Source organism: Sphaerodactylus townsendi, linkage group LG01, assembly GCF_021028975.2.
Source record: "Sphaerodactylus townsendi isolate TG3544 linkage group LG01, MPM_Stown_v2.3, whole genome shotgun sequence".
Taxonomy (NCBI): Eukaryota; Metazoa; Chordata; class Lepidosauria; order Squamata; family Sphaerodactylidae; genus Sphaerodactylus; species Sphaerodactylus townsendi.
In genome coordinates, this window is record NC_059425.1 from 111,026,104 (window position 1) to 111,048,749 (window position 22,646).

A 22,646-nucleotide genomic window follows, 5' to 3' on the forward strand; every position below is an offset into this window, starting at 1 on the left:
CTTTATCTTTATACATAATTGGCTAATGTTTTGAACACTGGACAACGAACCCTTAGCCAATTACCATGAAGGATGCACAGGGCCAAGCCATTGGCCATTGCCGCTAACTCTAACCCCCTCCCACCTTCCTCCAAGCACACTGAGCCACAGAGACCTGGCCGGTGCACCCCCTGCCCCTCTCACCTTTTTTGAAGTGCACCAGGGTTGCAGAGGCCCTGCAGACACCCCCCTGCCCCTCACACCTTTTCCCAAGTGTGCCGGACCACGGATGCCCACCAGGCCCACCCCTGCCCACTCTCAACCTCCCCAAAGGCACCCCTGCCCCTCCCCCAACCAGCAGGTACACCCCCTGCCCCCTCCCACCTTCCCCCAAGCAGCAAAATCACCCCTTGCCCCCTCTCACCCTCCCCTAAGTACGCCAGGCCGCAGGGGCCTGACAAACACCCCCTGCCTCCTCCCAACCCAACCATCTACGTTCCACCCTCCTCCACCCCAAAACTGTACCCGAGCCACAAAACCACAACCAGTTAAGTGGCGTGCCACAAGGAAGAGTGGGGTGGGGACTTCTACAACCCTAGTAAAGCCCATTGTGGGGGGAGATGCTTCCTCTTCGACCCTTTGCTAGGGCCCACTGCATCTCCCACACAATGGACTTTGCTTCTAGTATATATGTACATTTTCACCAAATGTAGTATACAAAGCTGAGTCTTTACATTTTCATAGATTTCAGGCCGCGAAGTAAACACACGCATGTTTATCTCAACAGACCTTTCTTCTGTTGAAATCAGCTGATTTGATTATGCTCTGATTATGAACTTATAAGATGGTAGAAAATTTCTGCACAACATGACACACATGATAATTATCAAATGGATCTATATAATTTGATCTTTCATTCATTCAGTATATCAAACAAATATACCAAATAAATATAACAGAAATGATATATCACTGCGTAGAAACCCTTTTTTTCTTTTCCGATCACATGTCTAATTGTTTGATGCAGCAAGCCATTGTCCTCTGCTTATCAAATGTGTCATACGATTGTCAGAAAAGAATGGGGCACTGTATCAGAGGACATCTTGTATGCTTTAACAGGTCTTTCATTTGCATCCAAATTTAAGCCATGTTTACAGTGGTAGTAGCAAATTCAATGAAAATTAGATAACACTGACGAATCATCAGGATCAGGAAAAAAAACCCTATTTTTTCTAATTCAAAACAGGCCTGTGGGTGTTCGATAAGTGTCCAGACAATGTTAAATCTTGCCTAGGAATATTGCAGCTAAAATGTGCAAATATTTGAATTATCTCTTCACAACAGAACAGATGGTGCACACACGACTTACTTGTCTTGCTTCTTTAAAAAAAGCAAATGAAATTAATTCGAATTTGAATCTTTAAATAGGTAGCATGCTTGTTATACAAAGAGAAAATTGTATGCTCGGGGTTTTTTAATCATAGACACAGTTAAATTACTACATTAAAGATAATGAATAGTGTTCATTGTACTGATACATTATTAGTAACTGAAACTTGCAGTTTTTCCATAAGAGAACACTTGCTAGGTTAATCTGTTCAGTAGACAACCACTGAAGCATTCCAATTTGCTGGAATTCCATGGGAACACTGGACCATTTGCATTTGCAAGGGATTACTTGATCATGATCAAATAACACTGTTGCACATCACACAGAATTCAGATAAAGTGGCATGAGAAGCAACTGGTGGTTAGCAAGCGTACAGTGAAGAATAAGACAGGTTAACTGGACTATCATAGTCGTGTGGACACTGAGTTTTCTGGACTGCTAATATGTTGGTATGTGTGTGTACTGTCAAGTGGCAGTTAATTTATAACAGCCCCATAGAGTTTTCAAGGCAAGAGTTACTGCCTCCCTTTATATAGCAACCCCATAGTTCCTTGCTAGCTTCCTGTCCAACTATTAACAGGGCTGTCTCTCTTTGGTCATCTCTTTAAGTCCACTACTTCTATACCCCCATGCCAACCACCACTGTAGTGATGTAGCAAGTACCATTTTAAAGCAATAGCTGGCAAAAAGTGTGATAGTGACATGTAGTATGATGGCAACTACTGCATCAGGTTACCCCAATGTGGAGTTGGTAGGGTCCAGGGTTTCTGGTGGGTTTGCTGCAGCCACCTTCCCCATCTATGTGTTTCTCCTGCTGTCCACCCTCATCTGCTCATGAGCTCTCTGCTACCTGGGCTCCCAGTTAAACACATTGACCAGCATCATTTGGGAAGATCATTCAAAGTCGTCAGGACAGTGATGTTTCTGGCAGCCATGATGGGCTGCACCACCAGTCACATGCACTATCCAGTGCCATCCAGCAAAGGACATGTAGGTAGTGTAGGCAGCTGAGAGGACAGGTAGTAGGAAGGCTTGTGAACAGGGAAAGGACAAACAGGTAGGTGGAACAGAAAGGGAGGCAGGAGTGCATGAGCCTGGTGGTAGATAGCAGAGGCCTTAGCCACTCTGCCTGGGGGACCCAATAACCTGGAATTGACTCTGTGGGTTGGAGTAGCAGGCATGAGAGAATGACAGCACTAAAATGGCAATAATGTAAACAGGAGTTTTTTTAAAGGTGCACTTTTCCGTTCTCATGGCAAGCTAACCACAACATGGTCCTACCCCCAAAAAAACACTGATCTCATTTGGAAGCCAAGGAGGAGCAGGGTGGGGAAAGTCAGGATGATTCAGCCAATGGAAACAAAGCCATTTTATAATGCAGCATTTAAACTAATTTAAAACAACATCCTGCAAAAGTTTTAGAAGTGTCTTCACATATTTTTGGATGGTGAGGAGAATAATGAGCACCTTCCTTGAGGCTCTTTATTCCACAGTGGGGTCTCCTTTCATTTCTTTGTTTACATGCAAGGAAGTACCCACTGCCTACTTCACAGCTTGCCTGCCCCCACTTTTGGGTCTCTCCTGATTGGTCACAAGATTGTCAGCTTAAAAAAAAAATCTCTTCAATGTTTAATATTGTTATTCTTCATATTGTTGTTGTGATGACTCATTATTAAAGTTGGGGTTATTTAAAAAGGCATCCATCGATCCCTCAGAAATGCCTGAAGGGAGTGGGAGGGCGAAGACTGGAAGGAGCAGAAACCCTGAAGCCAGGGAAAATATCAGGGTCTGTTCTCTTTGTCTCTCTCTCTCTCAGGAACAGTGAGGCTTCCGGGATCTGCCATGCCATAAGTGTAAGTTTGTCTGCATTCAAAACTCTGCCCCTGAAGGAGACATACCTCCACTGTGGGGCAGAGCACCCGTATATAATCAGTCCAAATCCAGTGGGGTTCTATAAAAAGGGATTTCCAAAAGAAAGATGCTAGTGCAGAGGAAGGTCTTGAAAAATGATATTGTGAGAGGAAGATCTGCCTGACTGGTATATTAAAGCATGTGTTTAAAAAGCCAATAAGCTTTTGCCAGTATATATTTATGTATTGAAACAGGTTTCTCCACATGTGTCTTGTACAGAGCAACTCACAACAGCATTAAGAATATAACCCTAACAATCACACACACACAGAGAGCAATAACCAACATTGAAATTTCCCCAAACCAGTTTACTGTGCTAAAGTAAGCTGATTATAGTTGTGTTTGGTTGTGTAAAGTGCCATCAAGTCACAGCAGACTGATGGCAACAATTTATGGGGGTTTTAGGCAAGAAATTAATGGAAGTGGTTTGCCATTGCCTTCCTCTGCAAAGTAAGCCTGGAATTATTTGATGGTCTCCCATCCAAATACTAACCAGGGCTTGACTCTACTTGGTTTCCAATATTTGATGAGATGGGTGCTCTGTTCATTACATGAGTGCAGCATCTGTTTCAACCAGTAGATGGCACACAATCCATTTAAAGGCTCTGCCATATGCACTAGTAAACATGTTTTGAGAAAAATATTTTAAAACCAAGTTACAATAATCTTCATTATGTGTGTGGTTAGAGGAGTATATAGTTTTGAAAAGTGACTTCATTATATTTATAATCTGCAGTGCTTTTATAACCCAGGAGAATCCTGGTTACATAGATCCCTTCAAACAGGAAAAAAAAATTCAAGGAAGCAAATATGTATCATAAACACAACTTTACACCTAGAAGTAAAACTCAATCATAATGGATATGAATAGAGCACAATTGAAGGAGACAGCATCTTCAGAGCCCTTCAGGAAAGACACTCAGAACAATGGCATATAGCAAACATAAAGAAAAGCCCAAAAAGTTACACTGACATTCAGAGCTGCTTCTTCACCATGCTGCTTCTTCAGCTATGGCTGTTGCTGCTGCTCTTACTGGGGCCTGCAAGGAAATTAGCAATCAAGCTCTGGGCCTTGGATCTTCTGCTGCAGGGCAGACTGACTCAGGGGAAAGAGTTTAAAACCATATATTTAATCACAACTGATCTAACAGCTTAAAAACCCCTTTTGTTATAACAACTATTAAAGGGGAAATTCTAATAGGCGATTTCTCCCTCATTGGATCCACCTGCAAGAAAACCAGCAGTTCCCTCCAGGATGCATTGTTGATGGAGTGGAGTTCTTATAGCTAGGTACTATGGCCCTGAAGTTCAAACCTTCCAATAGAAATGAAATGCAGATATGAAAATGACACAGGTTATACATTGGTGAGGAAGGCTGTTGTTGTATGTTGTGTATTTATCAAATGCTAACAACTTTGTCCATAAATAAAATATTGCCTCCCCCCCCCCCATAAGAGCACATCAGGGCTGAATTGCATAACAATAAACAGTTTCTGAAGCCAAAGTTTTTGCCATTGCCTGGTCTCAGTAGTTGCTGAAGGCAAAAATCAAACATTCAAGGTGGAAAAACCTTTCCAGCAAGTATAAATCTGGATGTATGTTTTTTGGCTTCTAATGTTAAATAGTGAAGATTGCACTTCACTGTTGACATATCATCATACCCCCACTAGCCTACTGAGTGGTAATTGCCAGCAGGAGACCTTTTGCAGAGGTTTTGCAACCCTACCTTGTGGGGGGCATTTTTACAGAGGGAAACTGCAAGGGCAAGGGCGAGGATCAATACTCTTGCCTGCATCATGGTCCCAATCAAATCCCATATTTAATGTTAATCTTTTCATTGGCAGATCTGATCACAGTTCCCTATACCGACTACCTGCAAATTTTACTTACCCTGATCAATTGCTGAAGGTAGTCTCTTTTCAGGAGTTTCACTGGGGTTTGGTGACAGAGATTTTATGGCAGAATCCTTTTTATGGAAATGGTCCACTAGAAGATGTTCATAAAGCAGTTTTTCTGGTTAGTGTATTGTTGAAGATTTCACGACCAGAATCAACTGCTGTTGTGGGTTTTCTGGGCTGTGTGACCATGGTCTGGCAGTTTTTGCTACTAAGCATTTTACGTACACATGATTCTGAAGATGACAGCCATAGATACAGGTGAAATGTTAGAAGCAAAGACCATCAGACCATGGTCACACAATCTAGAAAACCCACAGCAGCTGGTTTTCTGGTTTGGTTTCCCAAGCTTTGCAAGATACTGTTATTCCAGAATTCATTTGTTAGCTTGATTTTTTAGTGGTTACTGTTTTTGTATTGAAATTTGGGGGAAATAGATTTTTCTGACGACCTATGGTTATTTCATCTGTTTGGGCATTGATCGTGTAGCTGGGATGTAGTATAATGTTGTGCCATTGTGCTGATGATCTGTTGACTTCAGGGCAAGGTGGTGGGAATTTGGCTGGGGGGCTGGGTATGATGCCCAGGGCATGTTCTGGGTACCATTTTGTGGTGGAACGCCACTGTTCTTAAGAGAGAGTGTGTGTGTGTGAAAAGTGCCATCAAGTAGTAGTAGTGCTGATTTTATGGTAACCAAATAGAGTTGTGAAGGCAAGAAACAAAGGCAGAATTGCCTGAGAAGCTTGCCATTACCACCTTCTGCATAGCTGCCTTGGAATTCCTTGGTGGTCTTTCATCCAAACATTAATCAGGATTGACCCTGCTTAGCTTACAGAGATCTAATGAGAATTGGCTAGCCTGGCCCAAAAATATTACTCTTCAAATGCTCCATTATCAATTTGTGTGTGTGTTTGTGTAAGTGTGACATTCAGGGGCGGAGCGAAGGGGAACTGTGCCCAGGACACGCATGTACCCTGTGCCCCTGCCATACCCCCACACGTCCACGTCCCGGAATGCCCCCGGAATACCCAGGAACACCCCTGCCATGCCCCTTGGCACTACGCCACTAGTGACTTTGATAATGGGGAGTAACAGCGGTACGTTATCTTTGTGTCTGACGTATGTTATTTAAACACATATTTTTTAAAAATTACAGTGAAATCTTATACAGTTATTCCAGTCTAAGGCTACTGAAATCAGTATGGTTGGCCATCTCTTTGAGTCTCACCTGGTGCTTACCCTACTGTTTTAGATGCAAGACAACAACAAAACCCAGATTTTTAACAGAGTTTCATTTTTTAAAATTGATTTTAGTGTCTGGTTCTAGCCTGAGAACAGGTTTATGAGGATAATTTTAGGCTGCTAAACATTTTATGTTGTTTTTCTGTTTAGAGTTTTTCTCAATGGTTAAGTTTTTATGGTTTGTTAATTCTAATGATATTATGCTGCTTTAATGACTTTATCATGTTCTGCTTCATGAAACACCTCAAGCTGGCTTCTAAGGGTTTTTTAAAATTGCTTTCTTCTTAGAAAATAACTTCCTTTAAACTATAATTACAACTATAGGTTTTTTAAATTGGATTTGAATTTTACATGATTACATTTCACTCTACTTCTTGCCTTTCATGGACCCTTGACTATGATGTTCATTCTATCTTCAACTGCAGTAGGCAAAGAGGTTGAAAAAAGTCTAACAGGATAAATTCTAATGGGTTACAATATGTTACATTGACAAACCCTTTATACATCTCAAATAATAAATAATAATAAATTCCTTTAAAATCAAATGTAATTTGGCCACAAGGTGGTATGAATTATTATTAATTGATTAAAATACTTCCCTTTGGTGTCTGTTGGCTATGAGCATTTGTAAACCTGCAAATGAAAAAAAAATTGATGTCACTGAGATCTTCCATTGGCATGCTCCCTAATGAGATGAAATGTTTTCAGGTGACTAGCCTATTTCCTTCATTACAGAATAAAATAAGCTGTTTCTGTTTTCAGCCATTCAGCATAACATTTTGGGTTGGATTATAGTGTTTGTATATTTTTTTTACTTTTTGAAATATATACATGCAATATGGTAACTGTGTGTCACACCCCCAAACCCACCTTGCTAGATAATATACTTTGCAGGATGAGATAATAGAAGAGTTTAATATTTTCAATATCACAGTATCCCCAGTGTTCAAAATGGTTTTAAATATATTGAATGAAAAGCTGCTGCAAAACATGCTTTTAGCTCCCTTACCTTTCAGCAAGCCAGAGAGGAAGTTGGGAAGAAAGCTTGCTCGCTCACCAGCCCACCCTACATGCCTTGGAGTGAGTCAGGAGCACACTGAACTTTTCTACCTCAGTCAACCAGTGGCATACCATCACAAAACAGCACCTGCAGCAAGCCGCAGGAGCTGCATCCAGCCCCCAGCTGAACCCCCCCCCCCCCCCCATGCAGGGCAGGCAGATAAACAAGCAATCAGCCACCCTCCTTCCCTCCTGGCTTACCAAAAGTTTGCTTCCAGTAAGCCGGGGAGGAAGTCAGGAGGCAGGATGGCCATATCACTTGTTCACTTGTGCTGGGTCTCACCTACTGTGCTCAGAGTGCCTGTAGCTCACTCCAAGGCACGCAGGGTGGCCGAACAAGCAAGCAAGTGGTATGCTTCCTGGCTTCTTCCCCGGCTTACTGGAAGCAAACTTTCAGTAAACCAGGAGGGAGGGAGGCTGCTTGCTTGCTTGCTTATTTGCCTGCCCTACATGGGAGAGGGAGGAGGTAGGGGAGCTGGAGGCTGGGCATGACTCCTGCGGCTTGCTCCAGGTGCTGTTTTGTAGCGGTATGCCACTGATTGACTCAGGTAGAAATGCTTTCTCTTCCATAGGTGATGAACTTGGCCCGCAGAGCTGTTAACATGTTCATATCTTGTTCTTATCTGTTCTATAGATAATATTAATTCTCTACCTGTATTAAATCACCCAGTGTTTAGAGAAAACTGCAAATTCTGTAGAGTGTAAGGTTTTGTCAAGTGTAAGAATACATTCAAACTTGTTATACAAGTACAGGGCAGGAGCAGGGGAATGGGAATGGCAAGTTGGGGTGTAACAGTGTATTTGGTACAATTCTTGGTAATTTTCTTTAACCTAACCCGTTCATTATTTTTTGTTACTACTGCTGTAATTTTCATGGAGTTTAATGAGAAACACATTTCTAATGTTAACTATTTTTCCCATCTAATTTGGATGGAATTCCTCAGGATTGTAACACAGACGGACAGGAAATTGACATCTGTGCACCTGATCAACATGTTAGTAACATGTTAAGATCTCATTATTTGTGCACATTGATACTGCAATTGTTTGATTACATTAACACACACCTGGAGACTTTTATTCATGATAGGTAGTTTTCTAAATGTAGAGTGTGAGGTTTTTTTCAATACAGTCAATAAAATGCTTGGCCAAATTATGAGAAGACAAGACTTATTGGAAAAGGCAACAAACCTAGGAAAAGTTGAAGGCAGCAGGAAGAAAGGAAGACCCAACATGAGATGGATTGACTCAGTCAGGGAAGCCAAAGTCCTTAGTCTGCAAGACCTCAGCAAGACTGTTAATGATAGGGTGTTTTGGAAGTCATTTGTTCATAGCGTTGCATAAATTGGCTGCACATGGTGCATGACTTGACTGCACATAATGCAAACATGCAGATCATATCAAGCCTGAACACTCCCAAGAAGCTAAAATGACCAAGTTGAGGCTGCAGCTATTGTACTTTGCTCACATTATAAGAAGACAAGACTTACTGGAAAAGACAATAATGCCTGGAAATGTCAAATTCAGCAGGGAAAGAGGAAGACCCAACATGAGATGGATTGACTCTATAGAGAAGCCACAGCTCTCAGTTTGCAAGACCTGAGTAAGGCTGTTAACGATAGGTCATTAATTCATAAGGTCACTAAGATGGAAGCAACTTTGTGACATTTAACATTCACACACACAGGGATTATTGCACAACATCCGGAAACATTCATTCACATGTAGGGTATTTCAGAGCCCTGATTCTGTCACAAGAACCATCTTTCAATTCCAGTCCCTGAACAGTTTTTCTACTCAAAGCAACCATTCTTCAAATCTGATGACCATCATTCCAACCATAAAATCGGAAGGGGCCATTCAGACCATTTAATCCACCCCCTGCCAACTGACTTGCATGGGCTTCGTTGAATCACCCGAGCATCCCTGACAAGTGTTCTCCAGCCGCTGCTTGAAGACTGCCAGTGATAGGGAGATGACCAGCTCCCTAGGTATGACTGCACTGCTGAACTACTCTCATTGTAAGATTTTTTCCCCTAATGTCCAGCCCCTGATCACCCTCGTCTCTCTCTGCTGCATCTGCTCTATTCTGTCCCCATCCTTTTTAAAGTGAGTACTTATGCCAAACACAGTGATCATCATTCTACTGTGCGGGTTGTCATTTGAGTCTCAGTACACTCAAGATACTATCAAAATCCATTTTTTCACTTTGTCATTCCTATCCTAGAACATTTATATGATGCATGGTGGCTGTCATTCCACTGCGGGGGCTATCATTTCAGTTCCAGAACTATTATGCTGCTTTTAGGGACTGTCCTTGCACTCTAGGGGCTGCTATACCAGCCCCAGAACATGTTGTTCTTAGGGACTGTCAGTCCATAGTGGGGCTGCCATTCCAGCCCCAGAGTGGTTTATCTGGACCCAGGGGCTGTTTTTCCACTCTGGGGACTGTCATATCAGTTCCAGATCCGTTCCAAAGGCTCTCATTCCACTCTGAGGACTGTCACTCTAGGCTCAGAACATTTATGCCACTCCCAGGTGCTGACACTCCAGGATGGTGCTGTCATTCCATGTCCATGAAAGATTTCTCAAAAGCTGTTCTGCATTTTTATTGCAACTATTCTGTCTTGTAACATTTTTCAATGGAGCCCATGCAAGTCAGTTGGCATTCCTGACTCATATTATATCCAGTTGACTTTCAAGCATATCCCTTTTTCCCATTGGGCATTCTTATCATTCCTTTTAGTACATCCCTCACAAAGGAAGCATATACAAATGTTACTTCTCACATATTCATTGATGGGAGACCTTAGTCCTAAAATGAGAAATGCAGGAAATCTAGGGCTGCAATCCTGTGCAAGTGCCGTTTGGCTCAAAAAGCCTTACACCCCCACCCCCACCCCACACACAAAGAGCTGCACAAGTCTATGAAAGTGCAGGATATATTTGTGTCCAGGGGGTTTTTCTTTTCTTTTCTGCTTAATCTCTGCAGCTACTTTTCCGGTTTCACTGTTGGCTGTTTCCCTTTGAGGAAGTCCTGTAAAACAGGGCTGAAGAAACAGGCTGTAATCGTTGTCCTGCTACACAATACAAGTGATCAGCAGTGCCAGGGGGCGGGGAGAGGGGATGGTAGATCATCCTCGCAACCTGGCCATAGCGAAGAGGAGGCGATGTTGCCGATGACTGTACAGCGCCAGCCCCTCAACGGCTTAAGCACCAGCAGCAGCCTGAAGGGTCCCAGTAAACAATGCTGTCGTGAGTCATCGAGTCTGGCTGGCAGAAGACAGGAAGCGGGATTGCGCCGAACTCCTCCCCTCTCCCTGCCTCAATCTGCGACCTCAAAGGGGAGGAGCGCCTGGATCCCAACCAGCCAAGTTGCCAGGAGAGGCACCGGCCTCGTTTTGTTTCGGCGCTCCTGAGTCAGGGATGCCCGGCCGCCCATCATGAGCCGGTGGTCTAGTTCCCCGGGAGTGGTACTGACGGCGTACCACCCCAGCCCCAGCGACGCCGACGGGCCAGCTAGCCATGCCAAAGAGGGTGCAGAGACGTCCCCCGGGAGGTAAGGGCTCCGTCTGAAGCGTGCTATGGTTTTGGCTCCAGCGGGACCCCGCATCGGTGGCCGTCCTGCAGAAGGAAAGGGGCGCCTTCGATCTGCGCTGCTTGTTGACGCAAGCGCGGCGGCTGGAGTTTGCTAGGAAAGTTGGCCGTCGTATCATATGATCCAAGTTTAAATGTCAGGAAATGCCATCAGCAGGGAGGTGCGGTGCTGCTGAGTGGCTCTCTCGGCAGGTGCATATGGGGCTCATGCAAATCGCAGCAGCGCAGCATTTGATAACATGCAGCAGTCAAAAGCGCGGGTACGGTTTGCAAGGAGGAATGCAGCCGCGTGTTTCTTACGAACATAAGGTTTTTTTTCTTTTTCCAACACGGAACATGTTCTTATTGTAAAGACAGAATGGCTAATGTTTAACAGACTTTTACCCCTTCTTGTTAACATAAGTAAAAAGTCTATCTTCCACAAACTGTGTGAAACAAGAGTGGTGGCTGGCTCTTCAGTTCTTCATACTTAATAGTGCTTTTCTTGAGAATGTATGCATGTAAAGTGCCCTCAAGTCACAGCTGACTGATGGGAACCCCAGCAAGGGGCTTTCAGGGCAAGGGATTAAGCAAAGATGGTTTGCCATTGCCTTCCTCTGCGGAGACTTCCTCTCCCTTTCAAGTACTGACTCACTTAGCCACTGAAATCTGACCAGATTGGGCTATACTGTGCTGCCCTCCCTCTACTTTCCTGGATTACAGAAGGACATATAATATTTCCGGTTTTGTGAACTGTGGTTTTTCTCTCTCCAAGTGTCCCCCCCCCCCCCCCCGCATTAATGGCCTCAGCACTTCTCTTTTACAGACTCTGAGGTGTGTGGGCATGTGTATATGATTGTGTGCAACAAGGAGCCAGAGCTGAAAGCTTGCTTTAAGGATGAAAATTAATGAACATTGTTAGAGTGTGATCCTTGGCCTCTGCAGGCACTTTTGCTTGGGTTTTGAATTGTAAAGTGGGATGCAGGAGTGTTGGCACACATTCACCAACTTCATTTATGGTTATTACTGATGTGTGTAATATGCTTCCAGCATTGACTGCTGTTGCCGGGCAGAGTAGTTTTTGGTGGTTGCTCCTGGGCCTGACCCCCAGTTTGTTATCCTCTAGTAGGGAACATGACGTGGAAGAGGGAGGGGACCCTTCCCCAGGCTGTTGTAGCCTCTGAGCCTTGCTCCCCCCTCCCTGCCAGGCCTTCGCTTACAAGAATCCAAGGCTTGGAAAGTCTAGAAATACTGTCGAAGTTGCATTGCAACGTATTGTTGAAGGTTTTCACAGCTGGATTCAACTGGTTGTTGTGGGTTTTCCGGGCTGTGTGGCCGTGGTCTGGTGAATCTTGTTCCTAATGTTTCGTCTGCATCTGTGGCTGGCATCTTCAGAGGTGTATCACAGAGAGAAGTCTGTTACACTGAAGACGACCTTCAATATGAAACATGAGAGTTTAGTGGGCATTCTTTTCTGAAAGCTATAGAAGTTGTTTGTATTATTTTGGGTAGTTTTAATTTCCCAGTGTGACCCACATGTAAATCCATCATTTAGTCAGTAGTGGCACAATGGATTTCTCCTTCCTGTTTCCATCCCGTCATTTCAATTCTAAATTCGAACAAAAACTCACTCACCAAGTGACCCTGACTGTAAAACTTTGCTGTGCCTTGTGTTCAGCATCATGTCTCTGGTTGTGATGTTCCTAATACTCTAGGCAAAGAAACATTCCGAGATGTTCATTTCCACTGATCTTTGACTGTTACATAGTGTGTTACTGGCAACCAAAAATTCTCCAGTTTCCAGTTTATACTCACTAGAGACCAGTAGATCATGCTTGAACTCCATAGACTTTGGTCTGAACTTCTTTTTGCTTCTGATATATTGCCCTGATATATTGTCCAAAGATCTTGTTTCTCTGCCTTTTAAAAGAGGTAAGTTTCTAGATAGTGTGCCTTTAAAATGCATATTAACAAAAATGCCTTTGTTATAGAAGCGCAGCTGTTTGAAATTGACACTGGAATTCCTGCATTCTAAGAAGAGTTTGGATTTACACTCCCCCTCCCCTTCTCTCCTGTAAGGAGGGTCAAAGGGTCTTACAATCGCCTTTCTCTCCCCTCCCCCCCCGCCACAACAAACACTCTGTGTGGTGGGTGGGGCTGAGAGATCTCCGAAGAGCTATGACTAGCCCAAGATCACCCAGCTGGCATGTGTTGGAATGCACAGGCTAATCTAGTTCCCCAGATAAGCCTCCACAGCTCAAGTGGCAGAGCAGGGAATCAAACCCGGTTCTCCAGATAAGAGTCCACCTGCTCTTAACCACTATGCCACTGCATATTTGAGTGCAGGAACAGTTCTAAATATGCTTACTCATGCTAGCTCAACAAAAGCTACCAGAAGTGGAGACCCACCAAGTTGGCCTGTTGTTGGAACAGCCCCCCTCCCAAGCCTTCTTATATTGGACTCTGCTGAGGTTGCAGGTACCTACAAAGTAAAAAACAAAAATGTATGCTGAGGTCCTTGGAAGATTGCAACTGTTTGCTGCTCCAGCACATAAATAGGAAAGCCACCCCTCCTGTGGGAAAAAAGTACTCACAGTGGCAATGTCATCAGCCACTTCCTCATTCAGAATCTTGGAGTGTTTTTTTGATTGGCAATAAATTAGTCCTAATGCATGTAAGAATATGGAAGGCATACACATAGAACAAAAACTCATCAACAATCCCAGACTGAGTCATCAGTCCCACCTGGTCTTTTAATTTAGCCTGTGAAACTTCTCTTGATTAAACCAAGCCACACAGACTCTTGTATTATTCCTCCAGTCTTTTCATCTGTATCTGACAGCAATTAATTTTAAACCATCCTTTCAGACTTTCCCAAACCAAGAGGACCAAACTCTCAGATGATGGAATTATCCAGCTGTAAAAGTCACCTCAATCCCTCCATTCCCAATAACATGGCAGCAGGGTCATCCCACTTATTTTCCCTGTGACACTCTACAAGACGTTGAGCCTGCCTTCAGCCTCCTTTCCTTCTTCAACCTCAGAGCCCTGATCTACCACCTGAGATCATCCCCACACAGCATTGCCACACATCTCCATTGGACCCTCCCAGATATTTTGCTTCACCGGTCTCAGGCTCATATAATTCCTTCCCCTCTTTTTGCCCCCTTAGCAATCCCCTATCTAGAACTCAGGTATCTTATCTTAGGGCATAAATTTCGACTACATATCAGCTCTCTGTGTGTAAATGTATGTTACTTTTGGCATTCATTTTGTTTCTTGCTGTCTTTATTTCTGTGTTGTGGGTTTTTTTCCATTGAAGGTGAATTTGCTTCTTCCTTGCTGATTTTCTCTGTACTTGTTGACAAAGCGTTACTCAAGTTGGGACCCTGGTATATGCTAGACAGTGATCCTAAATACGAATACATGTTTATGAATACATGTTTAACTTAACACACACAAGAAGAAGAAGAAGAGTTTGGATTTATATCCCCCCTTTCTCTCCTGCAGGAGACTCAAAGGGGCTTACAATCTCCTTGCCCTTCCCACTTCTCCTGTGAGAATGCCCTTTCTATTGAGGCTCACCTGGTATCTACCCGACTTTTTTTTTATAAGGTCAAATCTTTCTTTAAAACTCAGGTTTCTGATGTGTAGTTTGATCTCTTTAATTGCTATTATAATGTGATTCTAGCCTGAGGATTGTCTTCTGTATTACATGACATGAATGGCTTGTCTTTTTTTAATGATCTGGCAAATTTTAATAGGTTTTTTTAAATTACTGGATTTTTTTATTGTACTGTTTTAGTTATGAGCTGCCTGGAGCAGTTCTTTGAAGAGATGGCATACTTTTCCCTCCTAAATAAATGAAATACATTTGAATTCAGATGTTGCAAGTGAATGGGGCTTGATCAAACCGTAATTTATCATGATGTCTGAGTGCAACCAGGGAATTCAATGGGACTTTCATCCTGACAAATATACACAGGTTTGCATTCTCAATTAGGTATTTTAAAAATAGTATACACCAAACACTGAAATTACCAACTTCTGAATTCCCACAACTGCCCTCTCCAATCTGCAAATGGCTAGAGTGCATCTAGGAGCTGAGAAAATCGATGTAATTCTATGTAATGTTCTTATTCAGTTTGCCATATGTCTACTGATGTGGCTCACAGCATTAAAACACATCGTAAACTATCCCCCCTTTCTCTCCTGTAGTAAACTGGAATGTTTGCTTCATAGTTGAACATTGACATTATATTTAAATTTTGTATAAACATATAAGATTAATGTTAGATACATGATCTTAAGAAACCCATTTTTGGAGTGTGGCTGTTTCTTAACAATTGTACTTCATTTTCTGTATCGAGGAAGTGACTAAAATTAATCTTGATGAAGTCAACAGTTGTGCTACTAAATTGAAGTTTAGAGCTGAGCTTTCTATCTGTATGCAGTTGATATCCTGCCAATAATGTTGTAGCACTTCTGTATGATGAGAAGGAAATGAGGAGATGGGCCAGCAGTTGAATGACCATCTCTTCCTCCCCTGTTCCACATGAGTACACTTTGGCATCCCTCCCAAAAAATTAAGCTTTTGGTTTTTTGGTATCCATTTCATCTCATGAACTGAAGTTGTGTCAAAATGCAACAAGATGATGTTTTGATGTACATGTTTCTTTTTTTTTTGGAGGGGGTACAAATTTCAAGGAGACAAGTATTCTTTATTTTGAAGAAGAAGAGTTTGGATTTATATCCCCCCTTTCTCTCCTGTAGGAGACTCAAAGGGGTTTACAATCTCCTTGCCCTTCCCCCCTCACAACAAACACCCTGTGAGGTGGATGGGGCTGAGAGAGAGCTCCGAAAAGCTGTGACTAGCCCAAGGTCACCCAGCTGGCGTGTGTGGGAGTGCACAGGCTAATCTGAGTTCCCCAGATAAGCCTCCACAGCTCAGACGGCAGAGCGGGGAATCAAACCCGGTTCCTCCAGATTAGAATGCGCCTGCTCTTAACCAGTACGCCACTGCTGCTTTTTTGAAGTTTTAACCGCCCTTTAGGATGATTTGTTGAAATATTTTGTATATTTATGGGTTATTAGGTTTCAACATAATATTAATCAAATTTTAATTACATTAATAAAACCTAATTTATGTGAAAGAAACTGGGCTGGAAGCGTGGCTTGTTATAACAGTAGAGACTGCTACAAAATATGAAGTATTGTTGTGGTGTTGTGGAATAGATTTACTCTCCTGAGTTGTAGGACAGGCGCTATAACTTGGTGGTACAACATGAGCTTTCTGTGCAAAATGTCCTTCGTTCAATCCCTGAACGAATCTCCAGTTCAAAAAATTGTTGGGAGCATAGCTGGAAAACCTCTGTCTCAGACCCTGGGAAACTGTTGCTAGTCAGAATATGATACAGATGGATCAGTGACTTGGTTTATGGGTGCTTTCAAATTAGCTGTGGAATTACCATGATTTATTCACTCCATTATACTGGAGAATCCATATCATGTCTTTGGCAATATTATAAACCAATGTTTTTTCCTCTTGTCCTCTCCCCCCCCCTCTCTCTGTGCAGAAAAATGAGAAACATTTGCAGAACAGAACTTCTAAATAGACATATTGCTGAGTTTCATGGAGAATATAGCATATTATGAGCCATACAGAACCCTTATTTCTGTTATGGTGCTGCTGTTACTGTATATAGTCAGGAAAGAACACATGTACATTTCTGTGTGAATGTGGTCCACTTTCCAGTGTAGCCCAGATCTGCACTAAAATAAAGCAGCTGCTGTCTTAGGCTCTGCAACTAGTTCCACAGAATATCCCTAATCTGTACACTGAATAGTACAAAAAAGTTACAAGAGATCTTTGACAAAGTGGTAGGACTGCAGATCTACAAACCTGAGGGAATACTGGAGATCTAGATTGAGTGTAATTAGAAAGTACGTTTATTGAGGTGAATAATACAAAGATCTTGGTAAAGTATTAGCAAATCAAGCTGTCAGAGTGATATAAATCATTAAATATGATACCCAACACTAAAAATTTCATTTGAAGGAGCCAGAAGGCAAGAGACAAGTTGAAAGGCTAACATGAAGGAGTATTTAACTACCTCTTTGTGCTAATTTAAGGAGAAGCTCAGTTCCCAAGTCAGTAGTGCAAACGTCCATGCAACAAATACTCCAAAAGATGGAAGAGGAACAGCAGCAAAGACATATTATGAGTATCCAGACCTAGGACCATCACTAACAAAATAAGAATAGCCATACTTCAACCCAAAGATGGATACTGGCCCCAGTTTTAGGGCAAATTGTTTAACTGAGAAACACAATTCCCTTCTTTCCAAGCTTAGAAGGTGAGTAATGGGTTTTGGCCTACTGAATTACCTGCTGTTGTTGTGGTAGTGGGCCAGAATTTGCTTAGTGGCCCATATAAAGACAGAGAGAATAAATTTAGTTTGATTCTAGGGAAGAGAAGCATGAACCAAAATGGAGGTTTTTGGTAGCATTACTTGCTGGTATTTAATAGTGTGGAACAACCATATATGTATGTATGTGAGTATATGTGTGTGTGTGTGTGTGTGTGTGTGTGTGTGTGTGTGTGTGTGTGTGTGTGTGTGTGTGTATATATATATACACACACACACACATTCACACACACATATATATACACATACATACACATATATATGTACACATACCCACGTATGTATGTATGTATATACACATACCCACGTATGTATACACACACACACACACACACACACACATGCAATGAGATATTCCATTGCAGAAGTATTTGCAACAGCAATAAATGATATAAAGAGAGCCTTTGCCATGTTAGAACACCTTAGTATGACAGTGCTAGACATAGCATCTCAAAGGTGTCTGTTGTATATTAGAAAAGTTAATATTGTTGTAATGGAGCTGCGTAGTGCATACAGGACAAAATTTACTTATAACTGACATAGTGTGTCAGTGAAAGCATTCTCTTGAGGTATTAAACACTCTAAGGCGTACAGTGTAGAATTTACTCTCCAAAACAATATAGAGATACAGCAGCTGACAGGAACAATACATTTACCGGTACTTCAGAAAAAAAGGCTTACATTACAGCTGGATATGTTGGGAGACTTCCTTCTTTACTGGAACCTGTCTCTGATAATCCTACCCAGTAAAAGTATGTTAAACCCAGACCACAACAATCTTTTGTGTTTTGTAACTGCAGATCCTATGGCAGCAGTTTATTTTTCTTGTGTTGCTTCTTATTAGGATTATCTTCAGTGTTTTCTCTACAGATGAAGGAATTGATGGGAAATTAGGACAAGAAGAACACAGCTAGCCACTGCTGGATTTATTGAATTCAGGCGCGAGGAACTAAGGTGCAGCATAGGGACCTGACATAGGGCGACCTGCCTGCCAATCCAGTGAATGCTGTTTTCCCCAGCCTGCCTGTTGGGAGAAAACATAGAAGCAAGTTCCAGGATCCCATTAGGCACTGGCTTCTGTGTGGGTAACCCCCTATTACCTGAAAGTGTAGGCCAGCTGTCAGCCCCCACCAGGGCATGCAGCATTGTGGCCCACCACACGTCCAAGGCGCCTTATGGGGAGGCAGGTACATAGATTTCCTCAAAAGGATTATTTCCAATTTGAATCCACCAAGTTGTGATGATCAAATAACAAGACAAAACACAGGCATGAGAACAAACCAAAAGCGTTTTAATATAGGGAGTGTGGGCAAAAAAACAGGATAAAATGCCACAGTGATCAGGCAGGGCCTGACATGGCAAACACCTCCTGAGCAGGCGGCTGCCTTTAATGGTCCTGACCTGCAGGGACCATGTGGCTAACTGAGCAGCTATCCTTCCTCCCCTCTCCTCCTGGATGGCAACTACAGCTTCCCAGTAAGTTGGAGCTGTGCTTTTGTCTGAACCACACCTACATCTCACTTGAGAGATTCACTGTGAAATGTTCCGTTATGCTGTTCTGTTAAGAGGAAACTTAGGGTATTCTTTGAACCAGGTAGAAAAAAACTGAAGCTGAATCCAGAGAAGACAGATGTATGGTTGGGAAGGCAAATATGCTAGAGGGACTGAATCCACTCATCCTAGATGTCATAATGTTTGCTTTTTCAGAGCAGGTTAAGAGCTTGGGAATGCTAATGGACTCTGCCTTGATGTTTGAAAAGCAGGTGGGCATGGTAGACAAGAGTGCTTTCTATCAGCTGCATCTAGTTTGCCAACTTCCTTATTACCTAGACTCAGCTGATTTGACCTTGCTGATCTATGCTTCTGTAATCTTATTGTTGAATTACTGCAATGTGCACTTTTGCTTTTGAAGACAATCAAGAAACTACAACTGGGTCCAGAATTTTTTAAAATCTGTGTATTTATTTCCCGCCCATCACTGAAGTCCCTGGGTGAGGTACACTTGTGCCACATCCTGCCTTGCTGTAAGGGGCTATCCACCAGGGGAAATATATTGACCACTGTGAGACAGTTTCATCGGCTGTCAGTCTGTTACTAATTCAAGGTTTTTGTTGTGACCTTTATGGCCCCAGCTAAAGGGGGGGATCCACTCATGGGAGAGGCATGTGGCCATGCTGACATATTTGCCCCCCCCGGGGGGCTTGCCCTGGTGGAGGGGTGATTCCACTGGTGTGCAGCTGCCACAGCCCTCCCCAGCATCTCAGGGCCTCTGCTATCCCCGGCCTGGGAAGGATGGGCCAGGGCATGGCCAGGGGAGGAGCTGAAGTTAGTTGGTTCCCTCTTGACCTTTGCCAATGTTACTATGGCAGTCTGGGCCTCAGACGTATCCTTCCAAAAAGGTGGTGTAAGTTTATTCAGTTCATTGGGGGCTTCTCAGTGATGGGGAGGCTTTTTGACTGTTCAAGCCTTTCCATGCTGATGGGAAGCCTCCATGGGAGTGGTGGGGCAGTGTCACAGCTGAATTTGGATGGGGCTGCCCGAACCTTTCATGACCAGTGGTGGGATTCTATTAATTTATCTAACGGTCACCCCCCCTCCAGGTGGCTCCAGGGCCCAGAAAGCCCCCTCGCTCGTGCTCCCCTGGGGTGGTGGGACCAATGTATTTGAAGCATGATCTTCCAATGATCTTCAGTCAGCCTATTCTTCAGGCAATGATCTTCAGGCAGCCTGTTTGCCACCAATGATCTTCAGGTAGCCGTTTGTTGGCTATCCACCACTTAGGGTGGCTCTTCTGGCATCAGCTAGAGTCTGAGCCTTTTCCATCATGGCCCTGTCTCTGTTGAATGGTCTTTATGAAGAGGTGAGGAAAGGCCACTTCCTTGAGATTTTCAGGAGGTACTTCAAAGCCTGCCTGTTTGCCAGGGCTTTTGAGGGGGTATGAAAAGCAGGCATATTTTAACTATTGGCCGCGTATTCCTTACACAATATTTTGATTCAGTTAAACTTTTAATCAAATACTATGACAAAGGACAACATCTTATCTTACTATATATAATTGGCTAAGGGTTTGAACATCCAATGATGAACCCTTAGCCAATCACTGTGCAAAGATGAACCCTTAGCCAATCACCTGCCCAAGCCTTCTGTATCCTGCATGCCCATTGGCCAGCACCCAGCCAGTCCCCTCCCAAACCTACCTGCCCCACCCAAAGCCTCCCTGTCCCCTCCTCCCAACCCCCAAACCAGGCAACCACCCTCCTGAAACCCTGGCATGCCTTATCTCCTCTCTCCCAAAAACACTCAGGCCGGGAAGAGCCTCTCCAATCCCCCTGCACTCCTCCCTACCCCCTTGCACCAAACAACCACCCTCTCAAAACCCCAGCATGTCTTACCCCCTCCCAAAAAACAAACCCCTCCAGCCAGCCAAGGAAGAACCTTCCCAATCCCCTGCCCCCTTCCCCTTCCCAAGTAATAAGCAAACAACAACTTCTCCCCACATGTCCACGGCTTCCTTAATACTCTTCAAGGGAATGAAGCAACAAGTTGCGCCCACCCTCCCGCACTTACTAGAGCCCAGTGGCCAAATCTGAGCTTCCTTTGTAGCCCCAGGCAATCTCCTGAGCAAGGACTTTAGCTGGCTCTCTGTGCTTAGGCAAAACCAAATAATTTGTGGCAAGCACCATTGTCTCCTGGATTAGTTCTGTATGACTTCTGATGAACATAGCATTATTTAAAAAGCCATGACAAAGGAATGGTTGACAGTAATGAATCTAGTTTTGCTTGTATGCAACTTATTTTACCATATACAGAAATGTCTTTAAATAGTTATTACAAAGAATAATTGATTATGCTCTTTAAGTATTGTTCCAGAGCAAGCCTTCCATTTCCTTTAAACTAAAACTTCCTCATCCTCAGGATATAAACACGTGCTTTTAAAAACATCTGTGATAAAGATCTGCAAAGACAAGGAAATGTTTGCATAGGACTTACAGATGAGGAAGACTTTATAACAACATAAATCAGAATAAAAATATTAAGTGGTGTTGTTTTTCTCATGATAGGCCAGAATATAAGAAACTTAGTTTTGGACTGTATGAAAAGATGCAAGGTGCCATGTTGTAGTTTCCAAAACAGAAATTGTTTGGGTTTTCCACTGCCGCTAGCACTTTTGTTCATTTTGCCATGTTGTAGTTTCCCATAGATACATTTCTTTATTTTTTTGCCTGACATAAAAAACGTTGTTCCTCAAAATTGGCGACTAAAGATTCCCAGTTAACACTAATGAGCATTGAAATGTACACATCGTTGGATGTAGATGTCACAGAATATATGTAGTGTAGCATTCTTCTTCTTTGGTGCATGTTCAGTGAAAAAGTTTTTGTGAATGTCGGCAACAGTCTTAAGGGGTCATTTTTAAGGGGCCATTTTGTACCTCTGGAACAGCCTCCTGAAAGAGATCGGGGCAGCTCCCACCCTCTTTACATTTCAATGAGGTTACAAAGGATAACTATTCTGGAGACCACGTAGGGCAGTCTGAGTCTGGGGAGAGGGGGACTATCCACTGGTGTGGGGGAGGGGGAAGAGGCATAAGGGGTTTTTAAGACTGGTTTTTAAGACTGGTTTTAATGTTTTTAACATTTTTTCTATAAAATTGTTTTGACGTTGTGGTTACCTGCCTTTGTTTTGAGATTTTCAGGAGAAAGCTAGCAATATAAATATTTAATAAAATTAATGAAATAAGAATCATTAGGTAGACTAATTCAAGAGAGGTTACTGTATTAGTTTTCTGCAGCAAAAGAACATGGTGGTTTGTCATATGCATTGCAGCATAAGTTTTCATAATTATACATACTGACAGAAAGTTTATGTTGGAAAATGTCAGTTTTTCAGGTGCCACCAATACTCTCCATCACATAAGGAGATATGAGGCCCTCTAACACGGAAAGCATTCCAAATTGTGAAAGGGAGTTGAGTTTAACTAATAAAATGTAAGCAGAAGCAGCACATGTGATCAGTAGCAGAGGATTCGTGTTCATACAGTTTTTTTTTTTAAAAAAAATCCATTCAAATTAACCAAGTAGCCCTGAGTGACAAATTTAAAGCAATCTGTGGTAGTTTCAGATGATGGAGAAGCAATTAGCTACCAATGGTCATTGGCTGCAAATG

The 22,646-nt window shown here is 42.9% G+C and overlaps 1 protein-coding gene across 2 annotated transcripts in view; it reads left to right on the forward strand.

Moving 5' to 3' along the window:
* ARHGAP18 (Rho GTPase activating protein 18) overlaps window positions 1–22,646 on the forward strand; it is a 75,517-nt gene that overhangs the window by 6,469 nt on the left and 46,402 nt on the right. Inside the window, exon 1 of one of the 2 annotated variants that reach the window (XM_048490880.1) lies at window positions 10,729–11,035. The exons of the other annotated variant lie outside the window; for it this stretch is intronic. Within the exon in view, the coding sequence (XP_048346837.1) occupies window positions 10,920–11,035 (116 nt within the window). The 5' untranslated portion in view covers window positions 10,729–10,919. Of the gene's footprint in view, window positions 1–10,728; window positions 11,036–22,646 lie in introns of those variants that run through there. 2 annotated transcript variants of the gene reach the window in all.